Raw genomic sequence first — 21798 nt, forward strand, 5'->3', positions numbered from 1 at the left:
TGCGGATGATACTGTACTGGTTGCAGAAGAGGAAGAGAAGCTTGGACAATTAGTGACAGAATTTGGAAGTGTGTGTGAGAGAGGGAAGTTGAGAGTTAATGTGGGTAAGAGTAAGGTTATGAGATGTACGAGAAGGGAAGGTGGTACAAGGTTGAATGTCATGTTGATTGGAGAGTTACTTGAGGAGGTGGATCAGTTTAAGTACTTGGGGTCTGTTGTTGCAGCAAATGGTGGAGTGGAAGCAGATGTACGTCAGAGAGTCAATGAAGGTTGCAAAGTGTTGGGGGCAGTTAAGGGAGTAGTAAAAAATAGAGGGTTGGGCATGAATGTAAAGAGAGTTCTATATGAGAAAGTAATTGTACCAACTGTGATGTATGGATCGGAGTTGTGGGGAATGAAAGTGATGGAGAGACAGAAATTGAATGTGTTTGAGATGAAGTGTCTAAGGAGTATGGCTGGTGTATCTCGAGTAGATAGGGTTAGGAACGAAGTGGTGAGGGTGAGAACGGGTGTAAGAAATGAGTTAGCAGCTAGAGTGGATATGAATGTGTTGAGGTGGTTTGGCCATGTTGAGAGAATGGAAAATGACTGTCTGCTAAAGAAGGTGATGAATGCAAGAGTTGATGGGAGAAGTAAGAGAGGAAGGCCAAGGTTTGGGTGGATGGATGGAGTAACGGAAGCTCTGGGTGATAGGAGGATAGATGTGAGCGAGGCAAGAGAGTTAGAGAACGTGCTAGAAATAGGAATGAATGGCGAGCGATTGTGACGCAGCTCCGGTAGGCCCTGCTGCTTCCTCCGGTGCCTTAGATGACCGCGGAGGTAGCAGCAGTAGGGGATTCAGCATTATGAAGCTTCATCTGTGGTGGATAATGTGGGAGGGTGGGCTGTGACACCCTAACAGTACCAGCCGAACTCGGTTGAGTCCCTTGTTAGGCTGGGAGGAACGTAGAGAGTAGAAGTCCCCTTTTTGTTTTTGTTTCTTTCTTTGTTGATGTCGGCTACCCCCCAAAATTGGGGGAAGTGCCTTGGTATATGTATGTATGTATGTACTTCCCGAGAAACACTTTCGAGTTATGACCCCCCCATCCTTCCCCCATGTGCCTCACTGATCTTTAGTATTGTTACTTACATAGAATTTACTGAAGCTTACAACCTGGGAAACATGTGGCCTGCCTTGGTATTGCCCTCAGGACACGTATTCCTCCGCTAGGCATATCATTATAGAAAATGGGAGTAGGGTAAACTACACAAAACTCTGGTCGTTTGAGAGGAGGTTCCAGGCAACTCCTAAGAAAGTGTTTCTTGGTAAGTATGTTAGGAAAAATACAAATTACTAATAATTTGTGATTTTTTTTTGTCAATTGTACCAATAGATTAGGTTTGTGCATGTATTGTACCACTATATAAGGGTAAGGGAGATGTGCACAAGAGTTGTAATTCAATGGGTATTAGTTTGTTGAGTGTAGTTGGAAAAGTGTAAGGTACAGTACTGATTAATAGAATTAAGGATAAAACAGAGAATGCAATCTTAGTAGTACAGGGTGGTTTTAGAAGAGGTAGGGGTTGTATGAATCAGATTTTTACAGTTAGGCAGATATGCGAGAAATATTTAGCAAAAGGTAAGGAGGTGTATGTTGCGTTTATGGATCTGGAGAAAGCGTATGATAGAGTTGATAGGGAAGCAATGTGGAATGTAATGAGGTTATATGGAGTTGGTGGAAAGTTGTTGCAAGCAGTGAAAAGTTTCTACAAAGGTAGTAAAGCATGTGCTAGGATAGGAAATTAAGTGAGTGATTGGTTTCCGGTGAGAGTGGGGCTGAGTCAGGGATGTGTGATGTCGCCGTGGTTGTTTAACTCGTATGTTGATGGAGTGGTGAGAGAGGTGAATGCTCGAGTGCTTGGATGAGGATTGAAACTGGTAGATGAGAATGACCATGAATGGAAGGTAAATCAGTTGTTGTTTGCGGATGATACTGTACTGGTTGCAGACGAGGAAGAGAAGCTTGGCCGATTAGTGACAGAATTTGGAAGGGTGTGTGAGAGAAGGAAGTTGAGAGTTAATGTGGGTAAGAGTAAGGTTATGAGATGTATGAAAAGGGAAGGTGGTGCAAGGTTGAATGTCATGTTGAATGGAGAGTTACTTGAAGAGGTGGATCAGTTTAAGTACTTGGGGTCTGTTGTTGCAGCAAATGGTGGAGTGGAAGCAGATGTATGTAAGAGAGTGAATGAAGGATGCAAAGTGTTTGGGGCAGTTAAGGGAGTAGTAAAAAATAGAGGGTTGGGCATGAATGTAAAGAGAGTTCTGTATGAGAAAGTGATTTTACCAACTGTGATGTATGGATCAGAGTTGTGGGGAATGAAAGTGACGGAGATACAGAAATTGAATGTGTTTGAGATGAAGTGTCTAAGGAGTATGGCTGGTGTATCTCAAGTAGATAGGGTTAGGAACGAAGTGGTGAGGGTGAGAACGGGTGTAAGAAATGAGTTAGCAGCTAGAGTGGATATGAATATGTTGAGGTGGTTTGGCCATGTTGAGAGAATGGAAAATGGCTGTCTGCTAAAGAAGGTGATGAATGCAAGAGTTGATGGGAGAAGTACAAGAGGAAGGCCAAGGTTTGGGTGGATGGATGGAGTGAAGAAAGCTCTGGGTAATAGAAGGATAGATGTGAGAGAGGCAAGAGGGCATGCTAGAAATAGGAATGAATGGCGAGCGATTGTGACGCAGTTCCGGTAGGCCCTGCTGCTTCCTCCGGTGCCTTAGATGACGTGGAGGTAGCAGCAGTAGGGATTCAGCGTTATGAAGCTTCCTCTGTGGTGGATAACGGGGAAGGGTGGCACCCTAGCAGTACCAGCCGAACTCGGTTGAGTCCCTTGTCAGGCTGGTTGGAATGTAGAGAGGAGAGGTCCCCTTTTTTTTATTTCTTTTGTTTGATGTCGGCTACCCCCCAAAACTGGGGGAAGTGCCTTGGTATATATGTATGTATCTTATCTCTTCTTGTCACCCCACACATCCATCTCAACATTCTCATCTATGCCACCTGTCAGCTTCTTCTCTTCTGTCTTCTTTATTGCCCACGTCTCCGCTCCATGCATCATTGCCGGTCTCACAACTGTCCTGTGTACTTTACCTTTCAACTTAACCCCTATTTTCCTGTCGCATAGTACTTCTCGCACTTTTTTCCAATTCTTTCATCCTGCTTGTATTCTGTGGTTTATTTCTGCCCCCAGATCACCATCCTTTTCAACTGTTGATCCTAAATACTTGAAGTTTTCAACTCTTTTCAATCTCTCTCCTTGTAAACTAACTTCTCCATTCTCGCCATTTTTCAATCTCAAATACTCTGTCTTTTTCCTACTGATCTTCAGTCCTCTATTTTCCATTTCTCTTCTCCACTCCTCCAGTTTCTATTCTAGTACCTCTCACCTATTGCTACACAGTATAACATTATCAGAAAAAAGCATACACCAAGGAGACTGATCTCTAATACCTTGTGTTACTACATTCATGTCCTGATCAAATAGGTAAGGGCTCAATGCAGACCCCTGATGTAGTCTCACATTTAATTGGGAAACTTTCTGTTAGGCCTTTACTGCTCTTAACATTTGCTTCTGCCCTCTCATACATATCTTGGGTGATTATTACTTATTTCTCAGGGACTCCCTTTTCTCTTATACATCTCCACAGCTCCTGACGTGATACTCAATTGTATGCCTTCTCTGTGTCAATAAAGACCATATGTAATCCTTTCTGTTTTTCGTGATGTTTTTCTATCATCTGCCTCAAAGCAAATATTGCATCTACAGTCCCTCTTCCAGACTGTTAATCACCATTTGTTTTTTCATCCTGAGTCTTTTCTCAATGATCTTCTCCCATATCTTCATAGTATGGCTTATCAACTTATGCCTCTGTAGTTGCCACATTCCTGGATGTCTCTCTTCCCCTTATAGATTGGGATGATTAGGCTTCCTCTCCATTCCTCTGGCATCTTTTCCTGATTGAAGATCTTTTGTATCAGGTCCCACAGGACATCTATACCTTTCTCTCCAAGACTCTTCCATACCTCCTCTGGTATATTATCTGGTCCTGCAGCTTTACTATTTTTCATCTTCTTTTCTGCTTGTTCTACTTCTCTTCTAGTTACTCCTTTGCTAACTGTCTCGTTTGAGAGTCCATCTACAAATACTGTTCTTGGGTTTTCATTCAGTAGTCTTTAAAAATAAGTTTCCCACTTTCTTTTAATTTCATTCTTTTCTGCTAGAACTATACCGTTGCTATCTTTTATTTGCCTTATCTGCATCAGGTCTTTAGATGCAGCATCTCGGGCCTTAGCAATTCGTAATATTTTCTTCTCTCCTTCTGGTGTTTCCATCTCTTTATAGACTTCATTTACTGTCTCTGCCTTTGCCTTTGCTACTGCTTCTTTCTTTGCCTGCTTATATTTTCCTTTATCCTGCTCTTGTCCCAATAGATCTGCCTTCTCCTTGGCTTTTTTCTTGGTTTTTACCCTTTCTTACACCTCATCATTCCACCACCACGATTCTTTATCATAAGGGGGTCAGAGTAGTCCCTTCGTCCTCAAGTGGTGAGGACTTTTACTTTGTTGGGGTTTCCTTACTATAGACTTGTTTGCGACCAGCCTTAACCAAAAGCTGTAGGTCTATTGTTCACCAGTTCTGGATCCATTCATGTTCATCAAGGATGTGTTTCTCCTGGGATGGGATGGACATGTATGCTATCTCCCTTCAGCCTGATCTGACAGGTGCTCAATAAGGTCCAGGCCACCCCCCACCCTTTGGTTAACTTTGGTGGCACCGAAGTGCCCTCAAATGGAGTGGTACCTAGATATTGAGACTATGAAATATAGATTTTGTTAAATTGTATATTGACTATCATTTGCTTGTAGTGCCTTCAAATTTTTTATACTGATGGAATTTTTTTTTCTTTTACAGATATTCGCTATTGTGAAAAGTGTGTTCAGATCAAACCTGATCGTTGTCATCATTGTTCAGTATGTGGCGAGTGTGTGCTTAAGCTAGACCATCATTGTCCGTGGGTGAATAATTGTGTAGCCTTTTCCAACTACAAATTTTTCATCCTTTTCCTTGGCTATGCTCTAGTGTATTGCCTCTTCATTGCAGCAACCACTTTGCAATACTTCATCAAATTTTGGAAGGTATGTAGGCCTATTACTTTGTTCAAATATGTATTGCTGATAATTTTAATTGGATGAGTTTTTTCATGTCAAGGAAAACATCTTCTGATGCTGCTCTAGATGTTTCTGTATTCCTTTATTTGATGTCATTGTACTTTTTTTTTTTTTTTTGAGTGCGAATGTGTGTTTATTAAGATTGTTCTTAGAAGTGTAGTTAATGCAATGAAAAGGATTGCAGTTTGTTGATCTTATATAAATGGCTGTGAATTAACCAGCTAAAAGATAAGAAGGTCTATGTTGGTTGCTGTTATTTTGATTTAGTTATTTTTGAAAGGGAGGAAAAACTGCAAAACTATTGAAGAGCTGCAGTATACACTAAAACTTTGCTTATACCGACTCCTTTTATCCAGTTGCCCCTTATTTTGTTTGTATTGATTTAAATACAGGAATACACAGAAATATGCTGAACCCATCATGGTTTGAATACATTGGCTTTCTCTTCAGTGTAATGTATTTTTTCTAAAGATGTAATGAATTCATGATATTACTGTATCATATGTTACATTAGAAGGTTGTGAAAAACCCAAAAGTTTATTTTTCACTTTGCAACACTTTTATCTTCTAATTTTTGTATGTACTGTATATATAGTATGATAGTTTTGAAAACTTAAAATGATACTGCATTTGAATGTTGATTGATATTTTTACTCAAATGTAGACTGCCATCATTATGAAAGACCATACAGTGTAAATGTGTAACTAAAACCATCTACTCTTTTATTTTTCGCAGAACCAGTTGGAAGTACCTGGGAAATTTCACATACTGTTTGTTTTCTTCGTTTCCATAATGTTCGCCATCAGTTTGGTGTCCTTATTCGGATATCATATCTTTCTTGTTGTCAAAAACAGATCTACTCTAGGTAAGTTCTGCTTATCCCAAGATGTGGAATTAAAATTATCGTCGAGTGATTTCTCTTTGGTGCTTTTGTTTCCCAAAGAGCTCTTATCCTTTAATTTTGTGACATTTCACTCCATCAAATTCTTTTCCCCATAGATCCACTCTTGCTGATCACCTGGCATAGAAATAGTTTCTTAATTGGTATTTGTAAATTTACTTTGCATGGTAGGGAGCTGCTTATAATGTATACTTAAAGCTGAGAGTGTTGCCAGTTGTTGTTCCTATGCTTACAATATGAGTAAATGTATTATTACGGAACTGACGACTTAAACAAGTCACGATTTAGTATCCCGTTGAAGGCGGTACCGAGTAGATCGAGGTGAACGTATTATTACATGGGTTATGCTTAAGAGGTCAAGGGATCGTTTTAGTTTTGTGATTACCACTTTCTCACTACCTAGAAAGTGAGGTATTCAGCAATTTATTCAGATAAAATTCATCAAAATAATTTTAATAATGAATCATGATAATTATTAGGAGAAACAACTTAATCATTCCCTGTGGTGAGCATTGAAATTGCCACCAAGCCTAAAAGAGGTCTTTCTATCATCATCTTGTATCTTAACCAAAGGGGTATGAAGGTCGTTGAAGATGAAATCATCCAAGTCTGAATTTCAACAGATTGAACATGAATAAAATTTATTATGCCTGCCACAATTATATTTTGCCTGAATCTCATGACATCCACATTCATAGCAGGACTTGCGAGAAGCAATTTATGCAGTCCTAATATTCACTGCCATTTCCCTTGCTCTAGGAATGGCATCCCATTTCAAAATTATTGGTTTCTTTAAATCTGGTATAAGCTACTAAGATGAGTGCATCTTGGAAAACCAAAGTTTCTGAATGTTATAGAATATCTATATTTACCTAATTAGCAAATATGTAGTATAAATATATATTTAAAATAAGTAAAATTGCATACAGGGTAAAAAAAAGAACTCTAGCATACAGGGATGTCAGGAGCAAACCAATTGAGAGAAATTTTTACAACTCCAGTATAAAGGCGCTCCTATCCCTCTTACATTAATCTATAACCTGGACATATGTAGAACACTACCATAGGAAAGACTTAAGTGTTTGATATATGGTTATAAACACAAGGGAACCAATGCTTCTACATTCTTATATAGAATGTATAACTTGGTACCATAGAGCACGATTATGTAATATGTCAGTGTGATAGCTGTATTCTGGAGGAGCCTGTAACTGCTACTATTATTATTATTATTATTATTATTAATTGCTAAGCTATAACCCTAGTTGAAAAAAGCAGGATACTATAAGCCCAGGAGCCCCAACAGGGAAAATAGCCCAGTGAGGAAAGGAAACAAGGGAAAATGAAATTTTTCAATATTTAACTTAGCCGGTGATTATATAAGCTGCAGCTCTGCTGCTCGACAGAAAACTCTACTTGTTCCGTAACCGAAATACAAACCACGCTATTTACAAAGGGTATTACTTTTAGCGTAGCTGAAATGGCGAGCCATTAGAATTTAACGAGGGTGTATTACCCCCGCGCTAGTTAGCGGGGGGGGGGGGGGGGGGGTAGGGGAGTGGTAGCTAGCTACCCCTCCTCCCCCTCACACACACGTGAATACTCACTTTAACTTTTGGTTCGGACTGTGACAGACGTCTCTGTCTTGGTCCTCGCTTGGCAGCCATTGTCTGTTTTGTCTTTACTTAATCGCTTACTTTTCTTTTACTCAATATATATGTAAACATGTTTTCATGTTTGTATATATATTTGAGTATAGAAATAAGTAAGTTTCCTTTTCAGATGTGTGTGTGTAGTGTACGATATCTACGTGGAGGCCTCGGCAGTTAGGCCACCACGGCGTATTTTATGGGTGGCGATCGAGTTTGACTTATGTCTCTCTCTCTCTCTCTCTCTCTCTCTCTCTCTCTCTCTCTCTCTCTCTCTCTCTCTCTCTCTTTTGAGGTCATTCACCCTTTTACTACGTGTTACTACGCCCTTGTAGCCTAGCTTCCTTTCCGTGTGGGGGGTTGCTACGCCGTACGTTTGTATCAATTAGTTATGAATCTAATTGTAGTTGTTTTTTGTTTAGAACGATTCCTTTCGGGGTTTTCGTTCTTTCTTTAGTGTTCATTCATTTTTAAATTACATAATTACATGTTACATAATTATAATTGTTATAATTCTGTTTTGGTTACAGCTCTCCTTCCGCGAGTGTAAGTGGTTGTGAGGGCACATGCCTGTTGTGTAATTCTTGTTCCTTTTCCTCGGGATTCCTCTTCGGAGCCTTCCCGGGGGAATGAATGTGTACTAATATTATTTGTTTTATTTATTTACAGTTACCGATATAGTTCGTTTTTGTAATATAGCAACAGTGTGAGCTGTCTGGTGGAGTCCTGGGGATTCGGCTGTTGCTGCCTCCCCCCTTGTATTTTCGTCAGGGGCGTGTCTCCTTCTACTGGTAGTACTCCCGTGTCGACGGACAGCTCTCCAGTTCATTTTAGAACAGTCAGGAGGCTTGCCTCCTTGGGCGGATAACTTTCCTTCCGAGGGAAGTTTTTCCTGTCCAGGCTTGAGTTTTTCCCCTTTTGGGGGGTTCTTCTCTTGCCTTTTTTTCGTGCGACTATGCTCTTGGTGCTGAGCGGTCGCACCTGCAGTTTCGCTCAAGGGGCTGGGCAACTGCAGGAGCTCCTCTTCGGAGGATTGCTCCTTTTAGGTCACTGGCTGACCAGTCTCTTCCACGAAGTGTTTCTCTTTCGTTCGCGAGAGAGTACACTCATAGAGACTCCTCTTCGGAGGTTTCTTCTGTTGCTGTTGCTGTTGGCCTCCCTCGCCGTAAGGCCCACCGTCCGCCTCGTCGTAAGGGCCTCTCATCTCCCTATAAGGGTGCTTGAGGCGCCTTTTTGGATCTCCGTTTGCAGCCTACAACTCCTTTTTCTCGATCTTCCGCCTTGGTGCAGATGGACAGCAGTCTGATCTCGTCTTCCGACGGGCAACGGTCTTCCCGACGGACAACGGTCTGCCCGACGGACAGCGGTCTTCCGACGGACATCAGTCTCCCGGCGGACAACAATCCCTTCGGGGCAAAGGGTTGCCCCCACGGGGGTTCTTCCCTTGCATGTCAGGGTTTCCCTGCGCGCCCTTCTGCTCATCAGCGCTCTCCTGTTCGTCAGCGCTTTCAAGATGATCTTCCCTGCGGTTCCTGTTGGTTCCTGTTCGTGCCTTGTGCGCCCACGTTCGCCCTCGCGATCTAGAACTTCGGTTCAGGTCGGGGTCAAGGACTCTTCTTCTTTGCGCAGGCTTCCACGCGTAGCCTTCTGCTCGTCAGCGATCATCAGCTCGTCAGCGATCATCAGCTCGTCAGCGATCATCATCTCGTCAGCGATCATCAGCCCGCCAGCGATCTCCGAATCGCCCACGTGTGTTACAGCCGGCGCGCCAACGTTCTCCAACACTTCTGAAGGAACATGGTTTGCCAGCTACTAGCTCACCTGCGCATGCTGATCACCATCGCGCGACCCTCAACTACGGATGCTGATCGCCATCGCACAACCCTCAACTGCGGATGCTGATCGCCATCGCGCGACCCTCAAACTGCGGATGCTGATCGCCATCGCGCGACCCTCAAACTGCGGATGCTGATCGCCATCGCGCGACCCTCAAACTGCGGATGCTGATCGCCATCGCGCGACCCTCAAACTGCGGATGCTGATCGCCATCGCGCGACCCTCAAACTGCGGATGCTGATCGCCATCGCGCGACCCTCAACTGCGGATGCTGATCGCCATCGCGCGACCCTCAACTGCGGATGCTGATCGCCATCGCGCGACCCTCAAACTGCGGATGCTGATCGCCATCGCGCGACCCTCAACTGCGGATGCTGATCGCCATCGCGCGACCCTCAAACTGCGGATGCTGATCGCCATCGCGCGACCCTCAAACTGCGGATGCTGATCGCCATCGCGCGACCCTCAACTGCGGATGCTGATCGCCATCGCGCGACCCTCAAACTGCGGATGCTGATCGCCATCGCGCGACCCTCAACTGCGGATGCTGATCGCCATCGCGCGACCCTCAACTGCGGATGCTGATCGCCATCGCGCGACCCTCAACTGCGGATGCTGATCGCCATCGCGCGACCCTCAACTGCGGATGCTGATCGCCATCGCGCGACCCTCAACTGCGGATGCTGATCGCCATCGCGCGACCCTCAACTGCGGATGCTGATCGCCATCGCGCGACCCTCAACTGCGGATGCTGATCGCCATCGCGCGACCCTCAACTGCGGATGCTGATCGCCATCGCGCGACCCTCAACGGCGGATGCTGATCGCCATCGCGCGACCCTCAACGGCGGATGCTGATCGCCATCGCGCGACCCTCAACGGCGGATGCTGATCGCCATCGCGCGACCCTCAACGGCGGATGCTGATCGCCATCGCGCGACCCTCAACTGCGGATGCTGATCGCCATCGCGCGACCCTCAACGGCGGATGCTGATCGCCATCGCGCGACCCTCACCTGCGGATGCTGATCGCCATCGCGCGACCCTCAACTGCGGATGCTGATCGCCATCGCGCGACCGCACACCTGCGGATGCTGATCACCATCGCTCAACCCTGCGCATGCTGATCACCATCGCGCGACCCTCAACTGCGTATGCTGTTCGCCATCACGCGATCGCCCACCTGCAGAGGCTGTTCGCCATCGCGCGACCACCAACCTGCGCATGCTGACCGCCATCGCGAGACCCTGGCATGCTGACCACTGCTCGCGATCGCTCACTTTCACACGATCGCTCACCTGCGCATACTGCTCGACCATCGCGTCGGCATATCACAACGTGCCATCGCCAACCTGTGAGTTAGCGCTCACCACCGATCGCTTGTTGATCCATATCGCCAGCAGTCCTCCTCGCCCACGCCGCAGCGCGTTTCCTCGCCATCGCGCTAACGCTTGCGTTCGCCGCCTCGGACTCGCTCTCATCCACCTGCCCACCCTCACGACCGCTCGCCTGCGCGACCGCTCGCCTGCGTGCCCGCTCGCCTGCGTGCCCGCTCGCCTGCGCGCCCGCGCGACTGCTCGCCTGCGCGACCGCTCGCCTGTGCGACCGCTCGCCTGCACGCACGCGTGACCGCTCGCCTGCGCGACCGCTCGCCTGCGCGACCGCTCGCCTGCGCGACCGCTCGCCTGCGCGACCGCTCGCCTGCGCGACCGCTCGCCTGCGCGACCGCTCGCCTGCGCGACCGCTCGCCTGCGCGACCGCTCGCCTGCGCGACCGCTCGCCTGCGCGACCGCTCGCCTGCGCGACCGCTCGCCTGCGCGACCGCTCGCCTGCGCGACCGCTCGCCTGCGCGACCGCTCGCCTGCGCGCCCCGCGCGACCGTTCGCGTGCGCGCCAGCGCGACTGCACGCCTGCGCAACCGCGCGACGGCTCGCCCGTACAACCGCACGACCACTCGCCCGTGCAACCGCACGGCCACGCTCATGCTCTCCAATGTTCGCCCACGCGTGAACCAACGGTTTTTTTCCATCGCGCAGACGGATGATGTTCCGTCGCGCGAACCTACAGTGTTTCTTCGCACAAATGTCGGCTTATTTCTTGCAGTATCCATTGCTCGTCTATGGGTTATCGCCCGCCGACCACCAGGAATTCCCGTCGCGCGAGCTCCAGGGCAATTGCGACCACGATTCCCAATGGGGTTTTCGCAGCATGACCAGCCTGGCGAGTTCTTCTGGAACGTATTTCCAGAACACTGTCTCACCCCGTAAACACAGAGCATGGCACTTGCAGAATAGGAGAAACTTAAGAGAGATCTGAACAACACTCCTCTATTCCTGAACCTGGGTTAGCCCTTCCCCGTCATTCCCTGGAAGGATTTTTTTTGGGGGGGGGGGGGCTTTCCGTTCGAGATTTCTCCATCGGACAAGGGGTGACTGCTTACCTCTTCCTCTGGGAGCTTACCAGGTTCTTTCCCTCCTCGGTTACGGCCCGAGGTTTGGTTCAAGGAAGCTACAGGAAGATCAAGGGTACTTTCCTCCTCTCGAGCTCAGGCACCTTGGCCTTTCGTCGTTAGTATCTAACTTGCGGACAAGCTCGATGTTGTACCATCTGGACGTGCTGACTGAGGGCTTCCTTCGGGTGTCTCATCTGTGGAGGTCGACGACCTCAGACACCCTTCCATCCTTGAGAAGAGTTTGTTTGTACCCAAGGACAGAGACTTAGACAGCTGCTGTGCGGAGTAAATCGACTTCCGGTTTCACTCCTCCAAGGCGCTTTCTTCCAGACTCTGCAGGGCTCCAGCGCCTTTTCTTTCAACCACGTCGGCCTAAGTTATCGGCTACGACAACTGGGACAAGGTGTCCAATTGCAGTTTTCTCCTGTCAGGAACAGATGGCACGGGAGACTCCCCCGGGGGGGCATAGTCCTAAAAGGAGTTCACGAACTCTAGGATTGCAGGTTTTTCGCTGGGAGGATGCTTAAGGTTACTCATCCGAATGACAGCTTCCCGATGCCCATTCCCGCATATTCTCTGTGAGTAGCCAAGGATATCGCGCCTGCCGTCTCTGTCAGCGAATTCAGTGTCTCTGAACCTCTATGCCATAGCGTCAGCAGAATTGCCCGGTTGGGCAGAATGATCCATATCTTAGGCGAAGGTCTTCCTTAGGATCATCGACGGCTTCACCCCCGGCCCCCTCAGTCGATCCTTTCTTGTAAGGAAGGATCTGAGAGGGGATGTCCATAGTCGACCTCTCAGCCCAGATCAAGTTTGTCGAACAAACTTCGGCCAGCAGAATCGATCAGACTGGTAACGAGGCGACAGGACTCCTTAAAATCCCTGGATCGGAAGGACGGGTACTTTCAGTTTCCATTCCATCCATCTTCCAGGGTGCTCGTCGAATTCAGCCTAGACTGCAAGTATTCCTGCTTATGATGCAGTGTGGCTATCCCGCCGTGGCATAGCAGGTTTGTTTCCCCCAGAGAACTCTCCCTGCCTTCCTCTTGGCCGCTCAGGGGCAGGCTTCCGCCCCCTCTGCTGTTTGGAGGGCTGGTCAACTCCTGTAGGCTCGGGTTTCGACCTTTTTCAGCGCCGGGACAAGCTTCCGGATGCTTACCAGGAGTGTGGGCTCATGGTATTTTGCTTGGAGCCTTCTCTTCCTCTGCCTCAACATCTGGAGTATCTGGCCATGATATTGAGTCAACCGCCTTACCACATTGGAAACCCCGCTTATCGTCCATCCAGCGAGGTTAAGCAACGTCGGTACTTGGATGGGTGACCACCTGGGGACGCCAGATTCTGTTACCACATCCTCCGAGCCTTCCTTTCGGTTGACTGTGGCAAGACTGAGGAGAGTCGCAGTACCTGTTCTCAGTCAAGCAGAGCTTTCAGCCCTACCTTGGAACGTTTCCTAGTTCTTCTTTCCTCATTGACCCGTCTATAGTCCGAACGGTCGCCTCAGGATAAGTTCCATGTGGAGCGATCCAAGTTCCGGTGGCTTCAGGCATGTTTAACCGGACTCCCTGGCCCTATGGGACCAGCGGAACTATTAGACCTGCAATGGGTGTTGACCTATGGAGCCTCTTGATGGTAGTGGATATTCTCGTCCTTTCCCCACATTCTTGATGCGGTTCTCGGACTCGTCAAAGGAAAGGGGGGGGGGGGGGGGCGCATGTTCCGGTCCAGGCCTATGGTCAAGACCTGAAGGATACCTCTCCATCATTCAGGCAGGCTTAGGGACCTTAGTCTGGCCCCTCTTCAGATCCTACAGCTACTGCCGAGTGTCCCCGTTGCGCGTCGACTTCATTCTAACCAGCAGGGGACGCATTTTCACACCTTCACATCTTGCAGTAGAGATACCGGGATGATTGAGATTCTCTCAATACCACCATCGGCTCTCTCATTCCAGGCAGGGGAATGTTTCTCTCAGACTATCCGAGCAGAGCCTCATAGAGAGAGTGTACCTAGGGGTCTTTGACCTTGGGTAACCAGCAAGTGCTGGTCTGGGGGACCTGATCGCGACAGCTTGGAACCTCAAGCTTCCGCTAGTCTTCCCCCCAGTCTCAGTCCCCGAGACACTGGCAAGATGCATTCCGGTGATGGTGGGACAACTTCGACGCCTGCGTCTTCCCTCCTTTTTGTCTGCGGACAATGGGCCTCAACAAGACCAGGTTGTCTGTCAACCTTTCAATGGGAGAGCTCCACTGGGACTACGTGCAGAACGGTTTCTGGACCCTCTGCTTCCCCTGATGGAACTCCCGGGAGAGCTTCTCCCACGGCGCAGACTACTCAAGCAACCACACTGCGACATCTCTCCCGAACCGGGACGTCGCTTCGGCTTCATGCCTGGAGACACTACGCTTCCTCCTCTAGAAGAGACAACCCGCTACAGTCGCGGTACGGAGGTCGCGTCATCTGCGATAGTCATCCACAGGGGTCTCCCAGGCAAAGTGAAGAGTCTAAGGTGGTTGGTGCCGTGGGAGATATACCCCTTCCCTTGAGGCCTCTTCTCCAGCAATAACAGTCTTATTGCCTTTCGGCGGGAGGAAACTCCTTTCCGCTCTCGGCAATGAAGCCTGTCGCTCAGCCTTTCCCTGACCTTCAGGCTTAAAGGGATAACTTTCCTGCCCGCTGGATCTATCCTCGCTCATGCGAAGCTACGATCGTCCCTGCCCTAGTCGGAGGAAGACCTCCAACTTGGAGCATGGCTCGGACTTTTAGTCCTTTAAGAGATCTTCTCAAGACCCCTTTTACGACAGGCCTCGGATTGTATTCCGCCTTGGGTCTTCTGCTCACTCTGGCCACGGCCAGTGTGTAAGCAATCTCCTTGGTCTCTTACTACTCCCCCCTTTCTAAGGAAGAGGGGAAGGCAACATTCAGGCTCGCTCCTGAGTTGTTGGCTAGACTCAGAATCTGAGGGTCCCGGCCCTTCGGTCCGATTCATTCAAGATTTCGAGTCTCCATTCTGTGTCTGATGTCCCAAGACCTTCTCTTTCTTGCCAGTAAGGAATCGAGAGGTTAGCACTGGGAACAGCTGCAGTTTGTCCTCAGTTGCAGCCGATTTGGGAACACAAGGAGGACATGGGGGGAGAGTCACCAGTATACCTCTTCAGCCCGGACTCAAGGACATTCATCTCGTCCTGTCTTCAGACCCTCCCCCGTCACGTCGCCCTACAGCACGATGTTGGATACATCGCAACGTCCCTTGCCTTCGAGTAATACTACTCTGTGACGCAGGTGCTACAAGCTGGAGTCTGGAAGCGTCTGATGACCTTCGCAGCCCGCTTCCTGCAGGGCGTGACCCACAGGAGTCTCGATACGTTTTCTATCGCTCTGTGGTGGCTACACAACAGCTGGTCTAACCTCAGGCTCCCTTTTAGACAGGTAGCAGAAGGTTGAGGGCATTGTTATCAGGTTTTAGTCTGCATGAACGAAAGAAGTATGTCTGGCCCTTACTTCTTTCTTCATCATCCCCTCTACGGGGAAGCAGCATCCTGGTCTCTGCATAGCTGACCTCGAACCTCTGCAGGTAAACCATGCTTCCTTGTGTTCCGAGTATTGAGTCAATACTGTCGCGTCTCCCATACCCTGACGAGGTGGTATTGGGAACGTCCTAACCCAGAGTTCCTTCTGGAACTCCAGGCCAACTGCCTAGGACGAGTCACACTTCTTCCTTCACACACAAGCTTACGTAGGCCCACATGGTTCCTTGCGGAGCAAGGAACTTGTGAGGTGCAGGGTAAAGCCAAAGCCAGTATGGCTGGGGACTTTCCACCCTTCCTAAGGGATAAGTCACCCTTTGTAAATAGCGTGGTTTGTATTTCGGTTACGGAACAAATGACAAATTCGAAGATAATTTGTATTTTTCCTAACCATACAAACCTTAGCTATTTACACATATTTGCCCGCCAGCCCTGTCCCCCAAGACAAGTCCTACCTCTAAGTGAAAGTGAGTATTCACGTGTGTGTGAGGGGGAGGAGGGGTAGCTAGCTACCACTCCCCTACCCCCCCGCTAACTAGCGCGGGGGTAATACACCCTCGTTAAATTCTAATGGCTCGCCATTTCAGCTACGCTAAAAGTAATACCCTTTGTAAATAGCTAAGGTTTGTATGGTTAGGAAAAATACAAATTATCTTCGAATTTGTCATGTTAAAAATCCGCCAGCGATCGCTATGCAGGTAGGGGGTGTACTTCAACAGCGCCATCTGTCGTGCAGGTACTCAGTACTCAATGTAAACAAAGAACTCAATTTTCTCTCTGTCGTGCCACAAGACCTACTAATTCGCTGTTGCTAACTGGATTGGTTTTCACAACTTTTTGGTGAAGTACAACGTTTCTAGTTTTGAGCTTTCGCTTTGCAGGCTTTATCTTCAATACATCCTTGCATTCTTTTGTTGATATCGGATTAATTGTTGATGACTTTGGATAGTTTTGAATTCCCCTTTGACCAATTCAAAATGGCTGACCTTTCTCAAGTCCCTAAATTCAGGAAGTGTAATGCTAGGGACTGTTCAAGGCGTCTTCCGAAGGCCTCTATCGATCCTCACACCGTTTGTTCCAATTGTCGGGATAAAACCTGTCAATTGGATGATCGATGTGAGGAATGCGTTGGGCTTTCGGAATTCGATTTTATCGAATTCCAGAAATATACACGTAGGCTAGAGAGAGATAGAGTCAGGAGAAGTTCATCTCGCTCCGTTGAATTTTCCTCTCCTCATGCCCCACAACCTATTCCTTCCCTGTAGTGGTTGCTCCTGATCCCCCTTCTGGCACTCAAGAACCCTTCGATGGCAGATATGATGCGTGCCATCCAAGCTCTGGGTGAGAGAGTCGAGTCCTTGGCTAGTGACCGTAACCAGCTCATGGCGGACGTCAAGGAGCTGAAGTGTAAGAGTGCAGTGGGTAGTGATAAAGTGAGGGATAGTGTTGTGGATAGTCTTGCGCTTGAGGGGTTCGTCTGTTCGTGCCTGTCGTCCTCCCAGTCCGGGACCTCTTGCAAGCTCCCAAGTCCAGGGGAGAAGCAATGTCGTACGACCAAAGGGTTCGAGAGGCTTTAATCAGTGAACAGACGTTCCCTCCGTGGTTTCGGGCGTATCTACCCAAGATCGCCCCACCCACACAAAGACGAGAGAGCCCATTTATTCCTCGTCTGCGGAATAGGTTTCTCGTAAGAAACCATGGACCAAGGTCTCGCGGCCTCTTAAGCGCAAGTCGGTCCCTTCCGCGCAAGTCCAACGGCCCAGTTGTAGCCACTGGGTGTCAGTTCGGACTCGCTGCCAGTCTTCCGACGACTGCTCACCTCCTAAGAGAGGCAAAGCGGTACCCCGCCTCAGGCAGTCACACCGTCTGTCGCCGCACCTGCTCCTGTAGACCCCTAAGTGGTCTTTGCAGCAGACCATGCAGTATCAGTTAACGTCATTGATGCAGGACTTTCGTGCGGAGAAGGTTGACGCTGAACCAACCTCTTGCCTACAACCAACCACGGTTGTGCGTCCTGTGGACGCTGAGGCGACCTTCTGCCGCACTCCAGCTGAGAGAGTCCCGCCACCCATGCGTTCCAGTGTACCCTGCCAGCCGCATGTTGACGTTCAGCGACGCACGGAACCTTCCGTTGACGTTCGCGAGGTACAACAACAGTCTAAGTTGTTTTGTTTTGACGCGGTGCGTCAACCTCCCGCAACCCAGTGTGGTTACCTCTGCTCGCCCACATTAGACTAGACAGTCTGGAGTAGACGCTATGCGTCCCCCGCGCTGCTATGGTTGTTGCCCAGTTCACAGACTGGGCAACAGTTCCATGACGTTGCGTCCGTTCAGTCACGCGTGCACACCGTGCTACCGGACTCAGCTGACCAGCCGATTCCTACTCCTTTGCCGCTTCCTCCTCAATTCTCGGATGATGGACTCTGATGATGACGATGCGGCACACGTTGATGAACCACATTCGGACCTTGACGAACCCAAGACCACGCAACCCTCTTTGGACTTTAGAAAAGTTCTTGCTCTGTTCAAAGAGATGTATCCGGACCAGTTTGTGTCTGCGGCTCCACGCTCTCCTCCGTCAGAGTTTGCTTTAGGTACGCAGTCATCCGCGCCTGCCTTTACGAAACTCGTCCTCGCCCGCTCGTCCAAGAGAGGCTTTACCGAGTTTAGGAGATTGGATGCAGTCCAAAAAGAACCTAGGGAAGACAGCCTTTACGTTTCCCCCCTGCGAAACTCTCTTCCAGATCGAGCGTCTGGTATGCCATCGGGAGAAGTTCTCGGCTTGGGAGTTCCTGCCTCTGCCCAGGGCGACTTCTCAAGTCTGGTAGGACTCTCCCCGCAGGCTAGCCATGAGACGCTCTAAGATATGCTGGTCTCCTTCGGGACCTAGACCATCTGTTGAAAGGAGTATTTAGAGCCTTCGAGGTCTTTAACTTTTTGGACTGGTGTCTGGGAGCTTTGAGCAGGAAGATCTCCCCGTCTGACAAGGAATCTTCCTTGCTCATAATGTCCTGCATGGACAAGGCCATACGTGACGGATCTAGTGAGCTTGCGGCTTCGTTCGTATCCGGGGTCCTCAAGAAATGTGAGAACCTTTGCTCTTTCCTGTCAGCTGGAGTGACACCGTGTCAAAGATCAGAACTTCTTTTTGCTCCTATCTCAAAGTGCCTTTTTCCAGAGGACTTGATATAAGGAGATTGCTGCTTCTATGATTCAGAAGGACACCCATGACCTGGTAGCGTCCTCTGCCCGCAAAGCCACCCCTTTGCCTACCTTGGCAAGACCCAGGATGGACACTCCAGCGTCCAGATTCATTCCGCCCTTTCGTGGCAGAGCCTCCAGCAGAGGAGGTGCTCGTGCCGAAGGGAGACGTGGGAAGAAGAAAGGTACCAAGTCCTTTAAAGGCAGAGTCTGACTGCCACCTTCTTCAGACAGCAGTGGGAGCCAGACTCAAGAACTTCTGGCAGACCTGGGAGAAAAGAGGTGCAGATGCACAATCTGTGAAGTTGCTCAGAGAGGGGTACAAGATCCCGTTTGTACGAAAACCCCCTCTAGCAACGTCTCCCATCGATCTCTCTCCCAGGTACAGAGAGGAAGACAAGAGATGAGCATTGAAGCAGGAGGTGTGTCTCTTACTAGAAAAGGGAGCGGTAGTCAAAGTCCGGGACCATCAATCCCCGGGCTTCTACAACCGTCTCTTCTTAGTGGTAAAGAAGACAGGAGGGTGGAGGCCGGTGCTAGACGTCAGTGCGCTGAATGTCTTTGTCACAAAGCAGACGTTCGCCATGGAGACCACAAAGTCCGTTCTAGCAGCGGTCAGAAAGGAAGACTGGATGGTCTCTTTAGACCTAAGGGACGCATACTTTCACGTCCCCATCCACCCAGACTCCCAACCTTTTCTGAGATTCGTTTACGAAAAGGTTGTCTACCAGTTTCAAGCCCTGTGCTTTGGCCTAAGCACAGCTCCTCTTGTGTTTACGAGGCTGATGAGGAATATAGCCAAATTCCTTCATTTAGCGGACATCAGAGCCTCCCTCTATTTGGACGACTGGCTTCTAAGAGCTTCTTCCAGTCGTCGCTGTCTGAAGGATCTAAAGTGGACTCTAGATCTGACCAAGGAATTGGGTCTCCTGGTCAATATGGAAAAGTCTCAACTGGTCCCATCCCAAACTATTGTGTATTTAGGGATGGAGATTCACAGTCAAGCTTTTCGGGCTTTTCCGTCGGCCCCCCAGAACAAGTCAAGCCAGGTATGCATCCAGAACATGCTGAAGAAGGAACGATGTTCAGTCAGGACAGTGGATGAGTCTGATAGGGACACTATCATCCCTGGAACAGTTCGTTTCGTTAGGAAGACTACACCTCCGTCCCCTTCAATATCACCTAGCTGTTCTCTGGAAAAAGGACAAGACGCTAGAAGCGGTCTCGATCCCCATTTCCGAGAAGATGAAGTCTTCCCTGACTTGGTGGAAGGACAGTATCAACCTCAGAGAGGGTCTACCCCTGGCTGTCCAGACTCCCAACCACGTTCTCTTCTCGGACTGCATCGACACGGGCTGGGGTGCGACATTAGATGGTCGGGATTGCTCGGGAACTTGGAACTCGAGTCAAAGAACGTTGCATATCAACTGCAAGGAGCTACTGGCAGTTCATCTGGCCTTGAAAAGCTTCAAGTCCCTCCTTCAAGGCAAAGTGGTGGAGGTGAACTCGGACAACACCACGGCTTTGGCGTACATCTCCAAGCAAGGAGGGACCCACTCTATGACGTTGTACGAGATTGCAAGGGACCTCCTCACCTAGTCAAAAGATCTAAACCTTTCTCTAGTAACGAGGTTCATCCAAGGCAACTTGAATGTCATGGCAGATTGCCTCAGTCGGAAGGGACAAATCATTCCAACAGAATGGACCCTACACAAGGATGTGTGCAAGAGACTGTGGGCCACATGGGGCCAGCCTACCATAGATCTCTTCGCAACCTCGATGACCAAGAGGCTCCCAATATATTGCTCACCAATCCCGGACCCAGCAGCAGTTCATATAGATGCCTTTCTACTGGATTGGTCACATCTAGACCTATATGCATTCCTCCGTTCAAGATTGTCAACAAGGTACTGCAGAAGTTCGCCTCTCACGAAGGGACAAGGTTGACGTTAGTTGCTCCCCTCTGGGCCCGCGAGAGAATGGTTCCACCGAGGTACTTCAATGGCTAGTGGACGTTCCCAGAACTCTTCCTCTAAGGGTGGACCTTCTACGTCAGCCACACGTAAAGAAGGTACACCAAGGCCTCCACGCTCTTTCGTCTGACTGCCTTCAGACTATCGAAAGACTCTCGAGAGCTAGAGGCTTTTCGAAGGAGGCAGCCAGGGCGATTGCTAGAGGAAGGAGGACATCCACTCTTAGAGTCTACCAGTCGAAGTGGGAAGTCTTCCGAAACTGGTGCAAGTCAGTATCAGTATCCTCGACCAGTACCTCTGTAACTCAAATAGCTGACTTCCTTTTATACCTGAGGAAAGAAAGATCTCTTTCAGCTCCCACTATCAAGGGTTACAGAAGCATGTTGGCATCAGTCTTCCGTCACAGAGGCTTAGATCTTTCCAACAACAAAGATCTACAGGACCTCCTTAAGTCTTTTGAGACCACGAAGGAGCGTCGTTTGGCTACACCTGGTTGGAATTTAGACGTGGTACTAAGATTCCTTATGTCAGAAAGGTTCGAGCCACTACAATCAGCCTCCTTTAAAGATCTCACTTTAAAGAGACTTTTCCTGGTTTGCTTAGCCACAGCTAAAAGAGTCAGTGAGATTCACGCCTTCAGCAGGAACATCGGATTTTCATCTGAACGGCTACATGTTCTTTACAGCTTGGTTTTCTAGCCAAAAACGAGCTACCTTCTCGTCCTTGGCCGAAATCGTTGGATATTCCAAGCCTATCAATATGGCTGGAAATGAACTAGAAAGAGTGTTATGCCCTGTTAGAGCTCTTAAGTTCTATTTAAGACGAACTAAACCTTTACGAGGACAGTCAGAAGCTTTATGGTGTTCTATTAAGAAACCATCTTTGCCTATGTCAAAGAATGCCTTATCCTATTATATCAGACTGTTAATACGAGAAGCTCATTCCCATCTGAGTGAGGAAGACCAAGCTTTGCTGAAGGTAAGGACACATGAAGTTAGAGCTGTCGCAACTTCAGTGGCCTTTAAACAAAATAGATCTCTGCAGAGTATAATGGAC

At 48.6% G+C, this 21798-nt stretch overlaps 2 protein-coding genes and 1 long non-coding RNA gene across 6 annotated transcripts in view; 2 read left to right on the forward strand and 1 right to left on the reverse strand.

Moving 5' to 3' along the window:
* The window catches only part of LOC137652179 (palmitoyltransferase ZDHHC20-A-like), a 48738-nt gene extending 41976 nt beyond the window's left edge, over positions 1-6762 (forward strand). For both annotated transcript variants that reach the window (XM_068385388.1, XM_068385389.1), the window contains exons 7-8: positions 4951-5174; positions 5944-6762. In XM_068385388.1, coding sequence (XP_068241489.1) covers positions 4951-5174; positions 5944-6207 — 488 coding nt within the window. In that variant the 3' untranslated portion in view covers positions 6208-6762. The remainder of the gene's footprint in view (positions 1-4950; positions 5175-5943) is intronic.
* Positions 1-21798, forward strand: part of LOC137652181 (uncharacterized) — a 509514-nt gene that overhangs the window by 135375 nt on the left and 352341 nt on the right. The gene's annotated exons all lie outside the window — the stretch shown is intronic.
* The window catches only part of LOC137652180 (QRFP-like peptide receptor), a 431646-nt gene that overhangs the window by 112651 nt on the left and 297197 nt on the right, over positions 1-21798 (reverse strand). The gene's annotated exons all lie outside the window — the stretch shown is intronic.

This window comes from Palaemon carinicauda, chromosome 13, assembly GCF_036898095.1.
Source record: "Palaemon carinicauda isolate YSFRI2023 chromosome 13, ASM3689809v2, whole genome shotgun sequence".
Taxonomy (NCBI): domain Eukaryota; kingdom Metazoa; phylum Arthropoda; class Malacostraca; order Decapoda; family Palaemonidae; genus Palaemon; species Palaemon carinicauda.